General features: G+C 35.8%; 1 protein-coding gene across 3 annotated transcripts in view; it reads left to right on the top strand.

Annotated features, from left to right (window-relative positions):
- NRIP1 (nuclear receptor interacting protein 1) overlaps positions 1 to 18,025 on the top strand; it is a 144,268-nt gene extending 126,243 nt beyond the window's left edge. For all 3 annotated transcript variants that reach the window (XM_043993625.1, XM_043993626.1, XM_043993627.1), the window contains 2 exons: positions 2,836 to 2,956; positions 14,188 to 18,025. In XM_043993625.1, coding sequence (XP_043849560.1) covers positions 14,520 to 18,008 — 3,489 coding nt within the window. In that variant the 5' untranslated portion in view covers positions 2,836 to 2,956; positions 14,188 to 14,519 and the 3' untranslated portion in view covers positions 18,009 to 18,025. The remainder of the gene's footprint in view (positions 1 to 2,835; positions 2,957 to 14,187) is intronic.
- The last annotated feature ends 1,118 nt before the right edge of the window (positions 18,026 to 19,143 follow it).

Raw genomic sequence — 19,143 nt, 5'->3', positions numbered from 1 at the left:
TTTTCTAATAAACAAATCTTGGCCATATATCCCCTTTGTTTCCTCTTTGGGCCAGCAAGAGTAGTGCCACAGGAGCAGCTAGGTGGCGCAGTGGATAAAGCACCGGCCCTGGAGTCAGGAGTACCTGAGTTCAAATCTGGCCTCAGACACTTGACACTTACTAGCTGTGTGACCCTGGACAAGTCACTTAACCCCAATTGCCTCACCAAAAAAAAACAACAACAACAACAACAAAAAAAAAGAGTAGTGCCACAGCTATATTCCATAGAGATATATACCCGATTCACCTGATTACAACTTCACAACAGAAAACTGAACAAAATGAGAACAATAGTCACATAAAAATTAAGGTGTAATTTAAAAGTTATTTTTGCATCACTTTGACTAAGAAAATGTATACACAAATTCGCTTAATTGAAAAAATTGTCACTTAACTTTCATTTTATGAAAATTTGCTATTTGTACCTTTACTTTCCTCCCCTCCCCAATGTTTTATTAATTTTAGAAAGTATTGTCTATGTTAATGAAATCATGGGTCTTGGGTTTTTTTTTTAAATTGTTATTTTGTAGCAATTCTATTCTACCAAGCTGGTGTAACAAGTGTTTTGAAGAAGCACCACAAAGCCAATTCAATTTGCATTTGGTTCTTTGTATTATTTTCTTTTAGGGACTTACTCAATTTATTATCACCACACATTAAAAATTGAAAGATCTATTATTTGTAATGACTCAGTTCATTCTGCTTCTTCATTTTACTTTGATACCATGAGCAGTCCACCAAGTTTTATTTATTTTTTTTAAAATTAATTTATTGATGGGGGGCAATGAGGGTTAAGTGACTTGCCCAGAGTCACACAGCTAGTGTCAAGTGTCTGAAGCCAAATTTCAACTCAGGTCTCCTGAATCCAGGGCTGGTGCTTTATACACTGAGCCACCTAGCTGCCCCCCCCCACACACACACACCAAGTTTTATTTTCAGGGGAAATTCTTGTTTATGTCATTCTGAATACCCTACTCTCATTGTTTTTTACCTTTTTGTGAGCAATACATTTGGAGTGTGCATTTATTGTTAAAAGTCTAGCAACATTCTTAATTGAAATACATAAAACTAGACAAATAGGCACAAGTGTATTCTGATCTGAAAATGATTCTTGCTTTCATGTTCAAAACAACCATTGATTACTTTGAATAGTACAGATCAGAATTAAATATCAGGACTAGTTTATAGTTTAATATTTGCATAATGTTGCCCACAAATTACTAATACATTTATAGGCATTCTTTAGCTAGTCAATAACCTTTTTTAAGTACCTGCAGTGTGCTGGGAATGCAAAGAAAGACCGAAGTCAGTGCCTGCTTTCAATGAGATTACAATCCAGTGAGGGAGACAACATGCAACCAGCTATCAAAACAACATATATACAAAATAAATGGAAAATAATCAAGAGGGAAGTCACTAGAATTAAGGGGGATCAGGAAAAGTTTCCTGTAGAAGATGGGATTTTAGCTGTCATTTGAAGGAAGCCAGGAATAAAAATTAGGTGTTGAGAGTATTCCAGGCAAGGGGTCAGGGTGCTGTACCCCCTAGACAGCCAGTGAAAATGTCTGGAGTAGGCAAATGAAATGTTTTATTTGATGAATGAATGGCAAGAATGGCAGTGTTCCTGGATCACTAAATATTGAAGTGGGGGAGGGGAGACAGGTGATCATGGTTTAAGGTATGTGGGATTGAAAATTGATTTTTTTAATCCTATTTTGTTAAGACTTAATCATGCTAGCATAGCTTTAATATACTCCATTCCCTGTTTTTGCCTAAATTCCCAGCTCTTGCAAGTTCACTTAGGTAACCTCAGGTCACTTGTGTCATGATTCTTCTCTTGTGACTTGTAACTCTGTCCTTAAATTGTGACTTGTATGCCTGCCCTTGTAACTTCACTCATCACCCACATTCCAGAGGAACTTGATTAACCTAAAGATCAATCTCATCAAATTAAACTGTTGCATTAAAGTCCAATCATATCAGTTTAAAACGTGTGGCAACTACCATGCCTATGGACTAATTCCATCTCTTGAACACTATTTTGATCACCTGAGAACTGATCTTATCTCCCACTGATTTTTATTGGGGAGAAGATGAGATGACACACTATGTCCTCATTGAATTTGCTGGCCAATCAGAAGACATACTTATGTTCAAGATTTTGCTGTTAATCACTAGAAAGGATTCTGGGGTACATGGGATAGCACCTCTGACTGAGCCCTATTATGGTCTGCTCATCTACATTTGGTGTTTACCTGGCACCCAGCTCTCGTGGGGCTCCAAGAAGCTGTAACATGCACAGCAGCCACACCACTGTAAACCCATCCCAGGCAGACAGGCTAAACCAGGTTGAAGGTAACTGACCAGCCTCATACCCATCAGTGAGTTAGTGGGGTGTCTATCTCAAACATATGAAGACTTCCCTGATAGAATGGGTAGATGAGAACAGTTTGTTTCAGCAGCCATGAAGGGGGCTGACACCAGCGTCACTGGAGCATTTAGAGCTTGGTCAGTCATCAAAGACGCCAAAGACATGCATTAAATCCTGTCTTGATGCAATGACTGGAATAATGAGACTGATGACTTTGTGCAACCCTGCCCCAGTCAAATCCAATTCACACATGGGTTAAGATGACATTGATCCCCTTCAAAAATGAAAGACAAACAACAACAATAAAACATCCTGTCATTCCCTAACTTGATCTCCTTGGGCATTGAGAGAGGCCATTAACTGCATTTATTGGTAAATGCTAGCCATATTAATAAATTGATCATACTCAAACTTTGTCTCTCAGAATTTCTATTGCGACTCGCACCCAGCACCGGTTGATTTTACCAAGAGACGTCTTTGCCGGGAGTCACCCCTGGGCCTGGACTTCTCCTTGGGTCCGATCCAATTCTTCTTTCTGAGCCAAGGTAAGCCCCATCTTAGTTGGGTCGTGGAACTGGAGGCATTCTCTACAAGAAAGCTAGTAGAATAGCTAGCTGGATATCAGTGGAAATTTCTTTCCAGAATGGGATACATATGTATATGTGTGTATCAAATTTATTATTTCTGATTGACTAATCAGATCCCCTGATTGACTACTCAGATCCCCTGATTGGACCTTGAAAAGGGACCCCAGTTATTACATATTTATTGTGTGTACTATATTTTTTTAGAAAGTTGTCTAAACAAGGAGTCTAAAAGAGGAAGTGCTTAAAAACATTCTCTCAGTTAACATGGACTTAGTTCTCAATAACCTAAGTGAGAGGCAGGGAGGAGGACTGTGCCAATAGGCAGTTTTTGTTTGTCTTTCTTGATTTTCATGTGTGAGTTTGGCAAAGTTTGCATAAGCATTTTGCCATTAGAAGTATTTGTTTAGTTCATCTGTAGTACTGTCCTTCCATCTTGTAATAGTGTGTATGAATCCAGACAAATCCCTGTCACAGAACAAGACTTCCCACAATTAGGGGAATTCTTATTGTAAATAGAGCAATATCTCTTACAAATAGAGATATCAGAATCATTTTTCCTCCATGCAGGTAAAATTCTCCAGGTAGAACAGCAGCTAAAAAAAAGAAAAAAGAAAATTTTTGAGACAAGAAGAAATCTATAAGGAGAAAGCGCTAAATTTCTAAAATCTCATCAGATTTTGTTAACATTAAAACTGACGAGTGAGAAATTTTTCGGTTTTATGTAGTTTGGTCAACCAAAGAAAAAAAAAGCAAATGTAATATTGTAAATATTTCTAACAGTTTGAATTTCAGAATTTATCCAGCCTAAGAGACAAATTAGAGAAAATTGTGTGGTTCAAAATTAGCATTCCAAAAGAATCACTTTAAAAACATTCCTATTATTCTATAAACAAGGAAAATCCATTTAAGCCAGGAATGACAAAGAAAATCTCATCTATAATTGTAAGGGATTCAACCTGCAAAATATTTTGGCCACAATTTGGAACTTTTTTAATATGATATTTTCCAGAAATTAAGATCAGCTATTGAGGATCCTCACCCATACCAAATCAATTATTGGTTTTTCTAGGAAGCTTTGTCCAAAGAGTCTCACCTGCACACTTTTAAAGAGTCTATGCTGCTTTTATCTTCTTCCTCAGCTGCTTCACTTTGCTTTCTCCTTTTTCTGCTCCTCCAATTTACTCTTCTCTTAAAGGGGCTGGTTACTTGGTTTCCTCTGAAACTGAGGGACAGCCCATTGCATTTTCCCTTTGGAAGAAAGGCTGACTCATGTCTATACTACAGGAGCTCTTGTTCTCATTAGACATCATCAGCCTTTTTGTCCCTCTGACCTTTCCTTCTGGAGGAGGGACACTCCTAGATTTGACAACCCTGGAGCTGTTATTACTTAGTTTCAGGCCATCTTTAGGGGATATAATTCCACCTGAGAGATGAAATGGACTTAATGGAGACTCTGCTCTCTCCACGAGAAAGAAATGCTGCTATAGAAACAACAGATAGACCTGTTCTGATCCTTGTGGCCCGGGGGGGGGGGGGGGTCTTCCTAATTGGCCTCTGCAAGACCCATTCTGAAATCCTAACAATCCAGTAGATTACTACAGGCTAGAGACTCCTTGATTAGGGGGATGGAAGCATGTGCTGGTCGCCTGTCTTGTCTGTCTAATTTAAAATAAGCCAGCAAGTCTGCAGGCAAGCATCATCTGTGTTTTTGTGTGTCCTGGTAAATTAAACTAACTTCCTCTTTCTGTGGCCCAAATAAAATAGAGAACTTTTTCAGAGAAAATTTCTCTCTTCCCTGTAGGCTTTTAGAAAATTGTGGGCATTTATAAGAAGAAATACCTTGCAAGAAAGTACATATCTATCTTATCATATTTGTTTTCTTTTTGCTAACTTTTTCCTGTGGCCTTTTCAACCAAAGGAAAGAGGGTAGAATTAAAAACTTTCCTGTAGAAGAAAGAGAATAATTTCTCTGTCTCTGCCTTGACTGAGTTTGAGATTGCTGAGACATGCACTGATAAGAAGGAACACTCTCTCTGTCTGTCTCTTTTTCCTCATCCTCTCCTCCTTTTTCTCCTCCCCTCTCCCCACCTCCTTTCTTACTTTGGTCAAGTTAAAAGCAGACAGGATAAGGAGACTGAGAAGAAAAAAGGGGATCTTTTTTCCAATATGAAGTCATCTTTTGTAGTTTAACTCTAGAGAGAAAATTTGTTTCTGCTTAATTTCCAGGTTGTGACATGCTTTACAAATATTAAAATATCATTGGAAAATTTTAACTAATTGGATACTAAGACTTTGGGAAAATCCCTTTGAGGGAAAAATCAGATCACATAACAGCATATCCTTAGGAATCTCTCTGGGAAATTAAATACATCTTGGGATCAGGGGAAACTTCTGTTTGAACTGGGAATAACAGGAAAGCACACCATTAAATTATGTGCTGATTATGTTTGCTCACCTTTTTTTCTGATGTCATGCCTTCTCTACCTCTTACCCCTCCTTCTCCTCCTACTATCAGATAATTTGAACATGAGGGACTCACTGCTGGCATCTTTCCCTTGCAAAAGCCATCCAGGTACAATAATGCCCATCACTAACCTTTTAGTCCCTCTTTTCTTTCCACATGGGAGACAGAAACCTTGAGTTTTAATGAGGAGATTGACAGTAGGTGGAGTGGGGGTGGGGGCAATTTCTTTCTTAGTTTTATTTGTATTATATGTATTTTAACATAAACTAAAAGCTGCTAGCATGTCTATATTTGCCTTACTGCATTTGTTTTGTGTAAAACAATTTAACTTTTTTTCTGTGGTTTTCTCAGCTCAAGGAATATATTCTTTTAGTAAAGTAACAATCTATAAAATTGAGTTTTAAAGAGTAGGACCTCTGTAGAACAATTCCCTTAACCACAGGAAAAAGGGTAAGTATATAAATTAGGAAGAAAAATATGAGAGTTTTTAAATCTTCATGAACTTAGAACTCTCTTACAAATATTTATGACATCAAACTGGAATTACATCTGTACATTGCCTTTACCCATATGGCCACAAAACTCTAAAATAAAGGCCACCTAAGTTGAAAGATCATCATAAGTAAGAAGGGTATAATGTGACAGTGAAAATGAAGGGAGTGAGGGCTGAAGAAAGTCAGAGAAGAGTATATAAAACCAAGTATTAACCAAAGAGTTTGAAAGAAATAAGGAAGGAACATTTTTGAAGATCTTTATTATAACTGCAAAATTAAGGATAAACACTACTCATTTTAGTAGAGATCATTTCAAAAGTCTCTGTCTCCATATGTGTGCATATACATATATACACACATACGTATATATGTATATGTGTGTACATATACACATATACGTACCTAAATGTATATACAGATATACATAAACACACATATATGGAAGAAAAAGAGATTTAAACAAGTACAGATGAGAATAGATAGATGCTAAATAGTAGAGTCCTGTAAGTTGAGGTTTATATAAGGGAAGCATTTGGAGTTGGGAGAGAGATTTGGGTAGTGTTGATTAAATTTTCTAGAGATGTCTCTGACAAATTCTCAGTGTCTTCTTCAGTACCTTCTTTTCTCTAACCAAATGAATATTTAAAAAGGAAACTGAGACTTGTAACAGACACACTGGCTCATCCCCTTCTTTATCCTATCTGATAAGACCCTTAGTAAGAGCCTAAGAGATGCTAGTTAATATACTGGTAAAGAAGGTAATATTTTTTTGGTCTGGTGTAGCTAGTTATGCTACAGGCCTTCGTTTTAAAAACAAAAACAAAAACTGTTTTTCAAGCAAGTAGTTTTTCCCAGCCTACTGGTCTTGTTCTCAAACCTTTCCAGGGTTACACCTGAAAAGCTTCAGGGTATGTACCCTTTTTAAGTATCTGGATAGGGTTAGGTTAGGTTAAGGAAATAAAAAGAATTGATTTGGCTCTTTGGTTGGTTTTAAAGAAAAAGAAAAGGAAAAAAAAAGTGCCATCATAAAAATTTTGAACCTGAGCTACCTGAAAACAATGGGCCCTTGGGAAAATTGAGATTTTAAATATTACTATTAGTGGTTATAAATCCAGATTTTATTTGGTCAAAATTTGTTATGAAACTAAATCATAATGTGGCCTCACTTACAGTGAGATACATTTTCCTATTAGGGTAATTTTAAATCAGAACTTAATGCAAATCATTAAGGTATTATACTGGAAAGTACATGGATCAGAAAACCAGAGTTAAAATTCCAGTCTCAGAAATTTATTATCTTTGTGAGATTAAGCAAGTTGTTTTATCTCTTCGATTTCCTAATCTATAAAGAGGAGAATAATGATGATAGCAGCCACTTCTCAGGCCCTTGTTAGAATCACATAATTGTGTAGGGTTTAACAGTGTCTGGCATGTGGTAAGCACTAGATAAATTTTAGCTACTGCCACCATCATCATCGTTGTTGTTTTTGTTAAATTGAATGTAACTGCTCCATACTAGATAACTATATGCTGGGTTTTAGATGCGATTATGTGGTAGCAGTGCCCATACGGCCCTATGCCAGGGGCACTCCGTTCCAAGCTCTAAAGCCGCTCTGGCTTTACGAGCTTCAGAGCTATGGAGAGAGTGGGGCCACACAGAGCACAGAGAGGGAAGGGGGAGGTGCAGGAGCACTGGCTATACTTTGATTTGTAACTTTAATCAAGTTAAGTGATTCATGGGAGGCATATGCTCCCAAGAATCAAAGGGAGGAATTGTCAAATTGAAAATTGAATTTTCTTAATCCTTGTTTTAAAGACTTAATCAGACTAGCATAGATTTCTTATTCTCCTTTGAGTATGTGTCTAAAATTCCTTGCTCTTGCAAGTTCATTTAGGTAACCTGAGGTCACTTGGGTGAGATTCTACTTTTGTGACTTGTATCTCTCCATTGAGATTTGTACCCCCACCCTTGTAGCTTCACCTATCACCCACTTTCTAGAAGTAAATCTCATCAAACTAAACTTGTACTAAAAGACAGTCCCATCAATATAAAACTCCCAATTGTCTTATGTACTTTTAGCCCATCACCATAAAAGATACTGTCATTCCTAACTTGGGATCTTTGGTCACTGAGAGAGACCATTGACCTCATTTATTGTTACTAATAAATTGTTGATGCTCAGAATTTCTATCATGAGAGGTATAAGAAGACTGGAAGGTTTATATATTTTCATCTTTCTAGTATACTTACTAATGCATTATTTTATGTTACAGTCATCTGGGTAGGATTCATCCCCCTGAAGTACCACACAGTACCAGACTGTAAGGTTCATGAAAGCATGAGTTATAGAAACTTTGTATTTCATCCAGAACTTAGTTCAGTGTTCCATGAAGCATGTTGAATTGAATTTGTTAAAATTGAACTTCAAAGAAGGAAGGAATGGCAACAATCTTATCCTTTGGTTTGTCTCACTCTCCTGTGTCCCTTCTCTCTCACTAGCTTGTTCTTCTTGCTCTCTCTCTTTTATTTTCATCCTCGTGTATACCAGCAGACTAACTGGGAAATAGAAAAACAAAGGGCCTGGCACTGGCATCGCCAGCTGTACACAATAGACTTCTTGAGTATTATTGCATAATGAAGTGACGTAATTTCATGGTGTTATATTATGCATCTAAGCTAGTCAGGGTTCATGATTTCTGCTAGAAAAATTGTCAGGGGAATTGTTACTGAGGCTTTTGTTGTGGCTGTCTCACTCACCTCATTAATGTCTGTCTTATTTTGTTTTTTCCTGTCCATCTCTTTTTCTTCTCTACTGCCACTTGTATTGGTGATTCTTAAGGATTATTTCTTATCCTTACAGTGTGCTTGGGTTGTAAGTGTTGGAAATATGAACAGCAGGGTGAATATGATTGGATCACTCACTTGTGAATCAGTCACATTTGGAATTTTGTGTTCAGTATTATTTTAGTAAGAGGAGCTCAAAATTGAAGTACCTTTATAACCTCATTTTATATTAGTACAGAGATATATTGTTAAGGGACTACTTTTCCTTCATTTTAATACAATCTAATGCTGCCTTCAGAACTTCTTTTAAATGATCCCCAGAAAATGATACAAAAGCCTTTCATGAATTGTATAAATTCACATTGTTAGAGAAAGGACAACTGTCTGGAAGGGAGTAACATTGTTCACTTAATTTTCTTGCTCTTAAGTTGTTTCAGTCATGTCTGACTCTTTATATGACTCTATTTGGGGTTTTCTTGACAAAGGTACTGAAATAGTTTGCCATTTCCTTCTCCCTCTCATTTTAAGAGTTTTTTTTTTTTTAGTCAGGCAATTGGGGTTAAGTGACTTGCCCAGGGTCACACAGCTAGTAAGTGTTAAGTGTCTGACAAATTCTCAGTGTCTTCTTCAGTACCTTCTTTTCTCTAACCAAATGAATATTTAAAAAGGAAACTGTACAAATTGCTATTTCTTTTAAATATATAATAGTTACCATGTAAATTTCTCTTTTTTTCTTCTCTCTCCCTCCTGCCCTAGAGATGGCTACCATTAGACACGTGTGTGTGTGTGTGTGTGTGTAGGCATTCTATTTATAATACATTTATTTATCAGTTCTTTCTTTGGATGCGGATAGCATCTTCATATATCCTTTGTAGTTAATATGGGCATTTATAATAGTCAAAATGATTTAGTCACTCAAAGTTGTTCTTACAGTATTGTTATTACTGTATACAACATTCTTAGTTCTCATTTCCCACTTCATTATTTTGTGCAAGTCTATGGTTTTCTAAGATCATCAAGCTCATCATTTCTTATAGCACAGTAGCATTCCATCATTATCTTAAACTACAAATTGTTTAGCTATTCTCCAATTGATGGGCACCCCCACAATTTCCAGTTCTTTGCCACCACAAAGAGAACTGCTATAAATATTTTAGAACATAGAGTTTCCTTTTTTTTCCCTAATCATCTTTGGAAACAGACCTAGTAGTGGTATTGCTGGGTCAGCGGGAATAGGCAACTTAAAAACTCTTGTCATAATTCCAGATTGCTCTCCAAAATAGTTGGACCAATTCACACCACCAACAATGAATTAGTGTCCCATTTTTTTCTTCTTAACTCTGACCTCATCATTCAACTGAATGCTTTGAAAGTTCCAAAATTGCCGATTGCCAAATATCGTCTTAATCCTCATCGTCCTTGACCTCTTCATAGTTTTTCACACTGTCAATCATCCTGTTTTCCGTGGTACTCTCTTTACTACCTAGCCACCTTTCCAGACTTCTTAGAACTCACTCTTCAACAATACATACTCTTCTATCCAGTGACTTTGGGCTCTTGTCTGTTCAGCAGTTAAGACACTCCATCTATCTCTTGGCCCTCATGTCCCTCCTCTGTCCTGACTCTGACCTCCCTGGCTTATATTAAATCCCAAATAAAATCATACCTTCTACAGAAAGGCTCCCCCAACCCCTGGTCATACTTCCAATGTCTTTCCTTTTTTAAAAAAATGTTTGGGTTTTTTTACTTTCCTTTTTAAGTTATTTTCTATCTATCCTGTATATAGCTTGCTTGTATATTTTTGTTTACATGTTGTCTCCCCCAATCCCCATTAGATTATAAACTCTTTGAGGCCTCTTTTTGTAGTCCCTCTGCTTGTTAGCACAATGCCTGGCCCATACTAGACATTTAATAAATGTTGATTGATTGATCTTCCTGAAAGACAGGTCACCTTCATCCTCCCCTTAACTCTAATGGATAACCATTACCTATAAGATCAAATACAAAATCTGCTGGCATTCAAATCCCTTCATAACCTGGCCCCCTCATACCTTTCCAGTTTTTTTTGGGGGGGGGTGGGGTGGGGTTGTTTTTTTGTTTTTTGTTTTATTTTTATGTACCTTATTCCCTAGAGCTCTGGCCCTGGAATCAGGAGGACTTAAGTTCAAATCCAGCCTCCGACACTTAACACTATTAGCTGTGTGACCTTGGGCAATTCACTTAACACGATTTCCTCAAACATCCAGGACCATCTCTTGCCACTTGACCCAGATGCCTCTGAGGGAGAGGGTGAAGCTGATGACTTTGCATAGCCCTTCCACACATAAATCCAGTTTGCTGTATAAGTCATGACAAGACTTCAATGTCATGGTCCTCTTCAAGAACAAAGGACAAACAGGAACACCTTATCCCCCTACACACCATTATATTTTGGATTTTAATCTTCATTTTTGCACTTTCTGCTCCTTCTTCCAGCAAGCAAGTCCTTCCCTTTAATTTTTGTTTAAAGAGGAAAAACATTTAGCAAAATTAACTACGCATCAATCAAATGTGACTGTTTGCTATAATCTGTACTGATAATCACCTGCTTCTGTAAAGAGACTGCAATGCATTTTTTTCTCACTTCTTTCCTAGGGCTAAGCTTCACCATTATAAATGTCTAGCATTCAGTTTTGTTTGCTTATTGTTTCTATTTACATTGTTATGATCAGTTTGTGTTATTTTTGTTTCTGGTTGTCATTCTACATCAGTTCCTTCAAGTCTTGTCAAGCTTCTTTGAAACTCTTCATATTCATTGTTTCTGTTTTCACAATTATGTTCATGTAATCATAATTTGATTAGAAATTCTCCATTCTATGGGTAATAATTTGTTTACAATTCTCTATTATCACAAAAAAGTGTTGCGCATGCATACATACACACACATACACACATACATGTCATGAGTTGTGTCTGTATGTTTTATATATAAACATACATATATTTTTTACCTTTCTGTTTTCCTTGGGTTTTATATCTGGCAATATGATCTCTGATTTAAAGTAAGTTTAGATACATTTAAAGCATAATTCCAAGTTGGTTTTTTGTTTTGTTTTGTTTTAGAATGGTTTGATCAGTTCATTAATGTGCCTGCGTTTTTTTATTGTCTCCACTATTACCCGCTTTATTATTTGTCATTACTTCTATCTTTGTTATTCTGTTCCATAGCTGTAGCTTTTTTTAAGGGCAGTGAGGGTTAAGTGACTTGCCCAGGGTCACACAACTAGTACATGTCAATTGTTTGAGGCCAGATTTGAACTCAGGTCCTCCTGAATCCAGGGCTAGTGCTTTATCCATTGCACCACCTACCTGCCCCCTCCATAGCTATAGCTTTGAAAAGTACTTGATTTCATTTTGTAATTTTTATTATAATGTGACATTAAGTATTCTAGTCATGACTCCATTTTCAGCTTATTGTGGTATATGGTGTGACATGTAATTCTAATTTGCTTTCTAGCTTTCTCAGCAATCTTTATCACATAAAGAGTTCTTTTTCAAGGGCTGTGTTTCCAAGTATATTGTGAACACTAGGTTATTGAGTTTGATATTTTTTTCTGATTATTGCTTATGCAGTTTGTTTAATTTTTTTACTTTTTTATTTTCTAGTTAGTGATAAAGTCCTAATGATTACTATTTTATAATCCAGTTTGAGATCTGAACATGGTATACATATACATATACACACAGACATAGACAGATTGACATTTTGGTATAGCACTAAATCTGTAAATCAGTTTAGGTAACCTGATAATTTTTACTATACTGGTGTGACCCAACTGTAAACACTGTCTCCAATTATTTATTTGTTATTCTTTATCACTTTAAATAGTGTTTGGTCTTTATATTTACATGTCTTGAACAACATGCCTTATAGACTGACTCCCTGATGCTTTATGCATTTTTATATATTTCTAATGACTCTTCTTTCTATGATTTCCTCCTGGATTTTATTATTGTTATAAAAATGCTGTTAATTTCATTTATTTTAAATCCTATTACATTACTGTTGCTTTTAATGTCTCAATGTTTGCTTTTAAAAATTAATTTTAGAATTGCATCACACAGTTAAAATAAATCTTGGTTAGAATGCACTTTATGCTATAGGTATATTCTTGAAAATATCTGTGTGGATTCAATTCTGTTTTCTCACTGATAGACTTTATCTTCATCTCTTTTTTATACAGCCTGTCAAGTTGTAAATTTATGAAAAAAATGCTTTAATGCAATAGAGGAGCTATTATATAAAGGAATTCTGTGGTGTTTTTTTTTAAACAAACAAACTGTGATTAACTTTTAAAAAACTTATTTTAAATTTCTTACATATCTTCATGCTTTATTGTGGCCTGGAGGTGACCCTAGGTTCTCAAAAACATAGCAACCAGATTGCCTAAATTCAGAGGTGAATTCTTCATCATTTTAGCCAGAGGACTGAATTTTCCAGCCATATCAGTTCTTAAAAGTAGTTTACTAAGTCAGAGTGGTTGAAATGTTTCCATGTCACCCCTTTCTCCCCCACAATCATTCATTCTTCAAGTATTAAAGTAGATTTCTTCAATGAGAGAACAATCACATTTATTCATAATTAACTAACTAATGTGCTTTGGAAGGGTCAGGTATAACATGAGTCATTGAAATTTAGCAGAAACACTGTTGAAGCTTTTTTTCAAATGACATCAAAATACCTACCTATCTTATCTTTTTAATTTAACTGTATCTTTGTTCACCTTCAAAGGAATAGGAAGATAGAAAAGTTACATATGACTTGGATAATTTGTGAAAATAAATAATTGAGCATTGAATAAATGAAAGTTGGTTATAGATTGACAATTTTTAAAATGGCATTAAATTATTAGTAATTAAGGCCATCTACTCTGTTTTTGTATGGGAGCCCAAAAATCAACCTTGAAAATTTCCTTTCATTTAATTCTTTATTTTTTAAATGCACAAATTAGTGTTTTAACATGGCGAGTTTTTAAGATATTGTTTTGAAAAGGAACACTTTTTGTTGCTTCAAGAAGTATATTTAGTATTTTGCTGATTTCTGTACCTCTTCAGTCTCTGGAGTAAACTTATTTTGCAGGCCTCAATCTTAACACCAAATTCAAAATTTTTGAGTCACAATTTGCAATAGTAGACTAACATTTTAGAATAAATATCATAAATGTAGTCATATCCTATTCCCCTTATTTAATATTAATATATGTAGCGTTTTTATAGATCAGCATTTAGAATATCAATTGTGCTTAAATTTAATAAAAATGTACTGGAATATAAGTTTTTAATTAGTTGAATTCAGTATATATATTAGCATTTAAAGATTTGAGGGTGGGATATGTTTTGACTTAATATAACTTTGTCCCAGATTTTTACTTCATTTTACCTAACTTCTTTTATTTTATTACCATAGGAATCCTGAGACGTGTGATGAGGGAACAATATCTACTTATTGAATGAAGATTTCAATTTCTTGCTACTGTGGACCTGTTTATTAAGGAATCCATCAGCTTTTCTTTAGTTAAAATTTTATCACCTTCATAGACTGGATTATCTTGAAGTTTTCCTGATTCCTTCTTTCTCAGAAGAATTTATGGTCAGAATGTAACAGTTGATCAATGTTTGATTGCTGTTCAGGATAATAGACTATTGTTCCCTTTCTACAGTTATATCTTAATTCACCTCTAAAAACAGTTTTTAACTGTAAATAGAAATCAAGTCCTTGTTGAATACTTTTTATTGAACATGACTCATGGAGAAGAGCTTGGCTCTGATATGCACCAAGATCCTATTGTTTTAACTTACCTAGAGGGATTACTAATGCATCAGGCAGCAGCAAGGTCAGCTACCGTAGTTGACAAAAAGTCTACTGGGCACAGTGGAGAGGATCAAAACTTCAAGATTTCTGGAAATATATTTCCCACCTGTCAAAATAATGGTCCAAGTCTCAACACAAATACTTATCAGGGATCTGGCATGCTGCATCTCAAAAAAGCAAGATTATTACAGTCTTCTGAGGACTGGAATGCAGCAAAGAGGAGGCGGTTGTCTGATTCAATTGTGGACTTAAATGTAAAACAGGAAGCTTTGCTAGCTGGCATGGTTGAAAATGTGCCTAAAGGCAAACAGGATAGCACATTACTTGCCTCTTTGCTTCAGTCCTTCAGCTCTAGGCTGCAAAGTGTTGCTCTGTCACAACAGATTAGGCAGAGTCTCAAGGAGCAGGGATATTCCCTTAGCCATGATTCTTTAAAAGTGGAGAAAGATTTAAGGTGCTATGGTGTTGCATCAAGTCATTTAAAAACTCTTTTGAAGAAAAGTAAAAGTAAAGATCAAAAGCCTGATGCTAATCTATCTGATGTAACTAAAAATCTAATCAAAGATGGGTTTATAGAATTACCCCACACTGGACAGAGTGGAGCAAAGGTAATTAATGAACCCTTATCGTGTGCTGCAAGACTCCAGGCTGTTGCAAGCATGGTAGAAAAAAGGTCTAGTCCTGCTACTTCACCTAAGCCTAGTGTTGCTTGTAGCCAGTTAGCATTACTCCTTTCCAGTGAAGCGCATTTGCAGCAGTATTCTCGGGAACATGCTTTAAAAGCACAGAATGCAAATCAGGTGGCAAGTGAAAGGCTTGCTGCCATGGCTAGACTACAAGAAAGTGGCCAGAAGGACCTTGTCCATTTTCCATTGTCAAAAGGATTGCCGAGCCATCTTAATGGTCAAGCAAGATCATCATCAAATAAGCCAATTGCTGAGAAAAACATTACAGCTTTCCAAAGTCCAATAGGAATCCTTCCTTCTCCTCCCAGAAATGCAGAATATAAAAGCACACTGGAGAGAAACAATTTAAAACAAGCTGCCAATAATAGTTTGCTTTTACATCTTCTTAAAAGCCAGAATATAGCTAAACCAACTAGTGGACATGATCAGAAGGAGAGAGTTAGTATTTTTGAGGATAGCAGTACACCCACAACTGTTGATGAATATTCAGACAATAACCCTAGTTTTACAGAAGATGACAGCAGTGGTGATGAAAGTTCTCACTCTAATTGTGTCCCAATAGATTTATCTTTCAAACATCGAATTGAAAAACCAGAATCTAGCCAGCCTGCCTCTCTAGATAATCTTACTCAATCCTTGCTAAATACTTGGGATCCAAAAGTTCCAGATCTCAGTATTAAAGAAGACAGAGACACCTCCAAAAATTCTAAATTGAATCCTCACCAAAAAGTAACACTTCTTCAGCTGTTACTTGGACATAAGAATGAAGAAAACCTAGAAAAAACAACTGGTTCTCAGGGATCACATAGTAATGTGACAAAATTCAGTGCACAAAGTAGTAAGAGGACTCCTGTAATAGAAAGCCCCAGCATAAATCGAGCTACTCCAGTGAGCACTCCACCATTACTTGCATCTACAAAAGCAGATTCACCTATAAACCTTTCTCAACAGTCTCTAGTCAAACACAGTTCACCCCAGTATGTTTGTAATGTTCAACCCAAAAGATTGATGAATCCAGCATCTAAACACTTGATAGACCTTACCAAAAGTAAAGAATTGCAAGGAACTAATAAAACAAACCAAAATGACAGTGCACAAAATTCTACAACTTTCAGTGCCAGCAAGCTGTTACAGAATTTGGCTCAGTGTGGAATGCAGTCTTCTGTGTCAATGGAAGATCAAAGAACAAGCAAACATCTGTTAAATGTAAACATAGATAAACCTGTAGGTTTGATTGATAGACTAAGTAGTCCGCTACTCACAAATAAGCCAAATATACTTGAAGAAAACAATAAAGCATTCAATAGTCAGTCAACAGTCCCTGAACCAGGACTCTCTGGTTCTGAAATAGAAAATTTGCTTGAAAGGCGGACAGTTCTTCAGTTACTACTAGGAAACCCCAACAAAAGTAAAAATGAAAAGAAGGAAAGAATTTCTCTAAGAGAGGAAGGTTCCCAAGACCATACCGATAAAGCTTTAAGTGAGCAAATATTAACAGTAAAAATAAAATCTGAACCATGTGATGATTCACATATCTTCCATAATGTGAATGTCCATCAGAGCCAAGATGCAATAAGTAACAAATTCCTAGGTGTGGTTCCTACTCTGCAGAGAAGTGCAGCTGCTTCACCAGCATCTGAGGACTTCAAATCAGAGCCTCTTTCACCTCAGGACTTTTCTTTTTCTAAGAATGGCCTGTTAAGTCAATTATTGAGACAAAATCAGGAGGTTTACCCTGCAGATGATCTGGATAGAAGTCACAGGAATAGTGAACTGCCTCTTTTTGAGTCAAAGAGTCTTTACACAGTTCCTAAGAAGAGAAAATTTCATATTGAGCCTTCAGAAAGTCCATTTAAAAAAAAGATGAAAAGTCATATTTCTGATGGTGCAAATAATCATAATCCTTCTACAGAATTATATGGGCCTTTGCTTAACAAACAAGAAATGAAATGCAAAAGAAATGATCTTGAATTTAAATATCCAGCATGTCATGGTTCAAATAATGAACATGAAAATAGGAGTTGGTCTAGAGATAGTAAAGGCTTTAATGTGTTGAAACAGCTGCTTCTCTCTGAAAATTGTGTGAGAGATTTGTCACAGCATAGGAATAACACTATAACTGATGTTAAGAAGAAAGGAAACAAAAATGATGTAATCAATAACAAATCTGAATTTAGCATTTCTTCTTTAAATGGAGTCATGAATCATTCTAGCCAACTCAGTAATTGTATAGATAATGGGACATTTCCATATCCAGTAGCAGTAAAGAGCCCTGCCAGTTCTCCTTACCAGTGCTCTCCTGAGCATTTGGGCAGTACGGTATCTAGACAGGAATCTGGGCAGTTAAGTGTGTGTCCCATTCCCAGTGAAAAGGGTCCCATTAAGTGGGTTATTACAGGTATGGATAAAAATGAATGTGAAAAAGACTCACCAAGACTGACTAAAACTAACCCAATTCTTTATTACATGCTACAGAAAGGAGGTAGTTCTGTTAGCAATCAAGAAGCACATGACAAGGACATTTGGAATGAGTCATTTGCAAAAAATGCTACACAGGTTACAGTCAAGGAAGAGTTGCTTCCTGCTGCAGAGACTAAAGTTTCTTTCTTTAATTTAAGAAGCCCTTACAATAGCCATATGGGGAATGCAGCTTCCCACCCACATAATACAAATGGAGAAGTTTATGGACTCCTGGAAAAAGTACTAACTATAAAAAAAGAGTCTGAATAAAATCTGTCTGCCATCAAGATGTGAATCTTTGTAAAACTAATATGAACTTGAATACTTTATAAATAAGAGCATGATTTGAAAATAGCATGTTCTAATTGAATTTATTTTTCTTAATTTGGAAAATTATTGGTTACTGGTGATGTTTAAAATAGGCATAGCTCACTTTTGCTTTACTTTAGCTATCACAGGGAAACTATTGAACTAGCAGTTGGTTGTGTAACACTTCTGTATGCATCTGACAACAGCACCTGTGAGTAGTATGTGAATGAATTTTTTTTCAATTACCAGTAATTTAAATATACATAAATTAAAATGTAAATCTGAATCCATAGTAGCAGTAATTCATTTTCTTCCAATTTGTGTACTATGGTACTGAATCTTACTTTGAGGAAGCATAAACAGAGCTAGCATTTCATACATATATATATACACACAAAAAAAATATATGTGTGTTTTTTAAAGGCTTACTTTTAAAAGAATAATTGTTCAATGGAAAAACATAGTGCCTGCTTATTTCTTATTATTCAATCCAAAAAAGAAACTTGAGAGATCTGTTGAAAGTTTTTAGTTACTCAAAAAAAATACATTTTTTTTTTACATCTGGTAGTTTTTTGTTGTTGTTGAATGCTCCTAATCCATTTTTCCCCAACTTCTTCTCCCGTATAGCATTACTGCATTCCCTTCATTATATATTTTCTTTTAAATCTTTAGTATTATTTAGTCAATATGAGTAATAAGAAGGGGGCGGGGCTGATAGCTCCTTTTAAAGAAAGCATTTTTTACTTTTTATTCCCTTTACACCCAATTGCATTCTTTCCTTTTTTTAGAATTGGGAATTCTAAAATGTTGCTTATAATATGCTGGATGTTTGGGATTTCTCAGAAATGATATTTTGTAACAAAATCAAAATGCTTTACCTCTATTCTGTCATCTTTTCACATGTCAACTTGCCTTGTTTGCAAATCATAACTATAATATTTCCTTTGATTCTTGTGGTTCTCCCAAGAATATAGAACAAGATTGTTGAAGCCAGTATTACTTCCTAAAACAAATTTTACCTGGATGTCCACACCTTAAGGGTGCCTTGAGGTTCATACAGTATCCTTATATCTTTGGAAATCTAGGTTCAAAACTC

This window comes from Dromiciops gliroides, chromosome 3 (assembly GCF_019393635.1).
Source record: "Dromiciops gliroides isolate mDroGli1 chromosome 3, mDroGli1.pri, whole genome shotgun sequence".
Classification (NCBI taxonomy): domain Eukaryota; kingdom Metazoa; phylum Chordata; class Mammalia; order Microbiotheria; family Microbiotheriidae; genus Dromiciops; species Dromiciops gliroides.
Note: the sequence above shows the minus strand (reverse complement) of the source record. Positions and strands in the feature narration are given on the sequence as shown.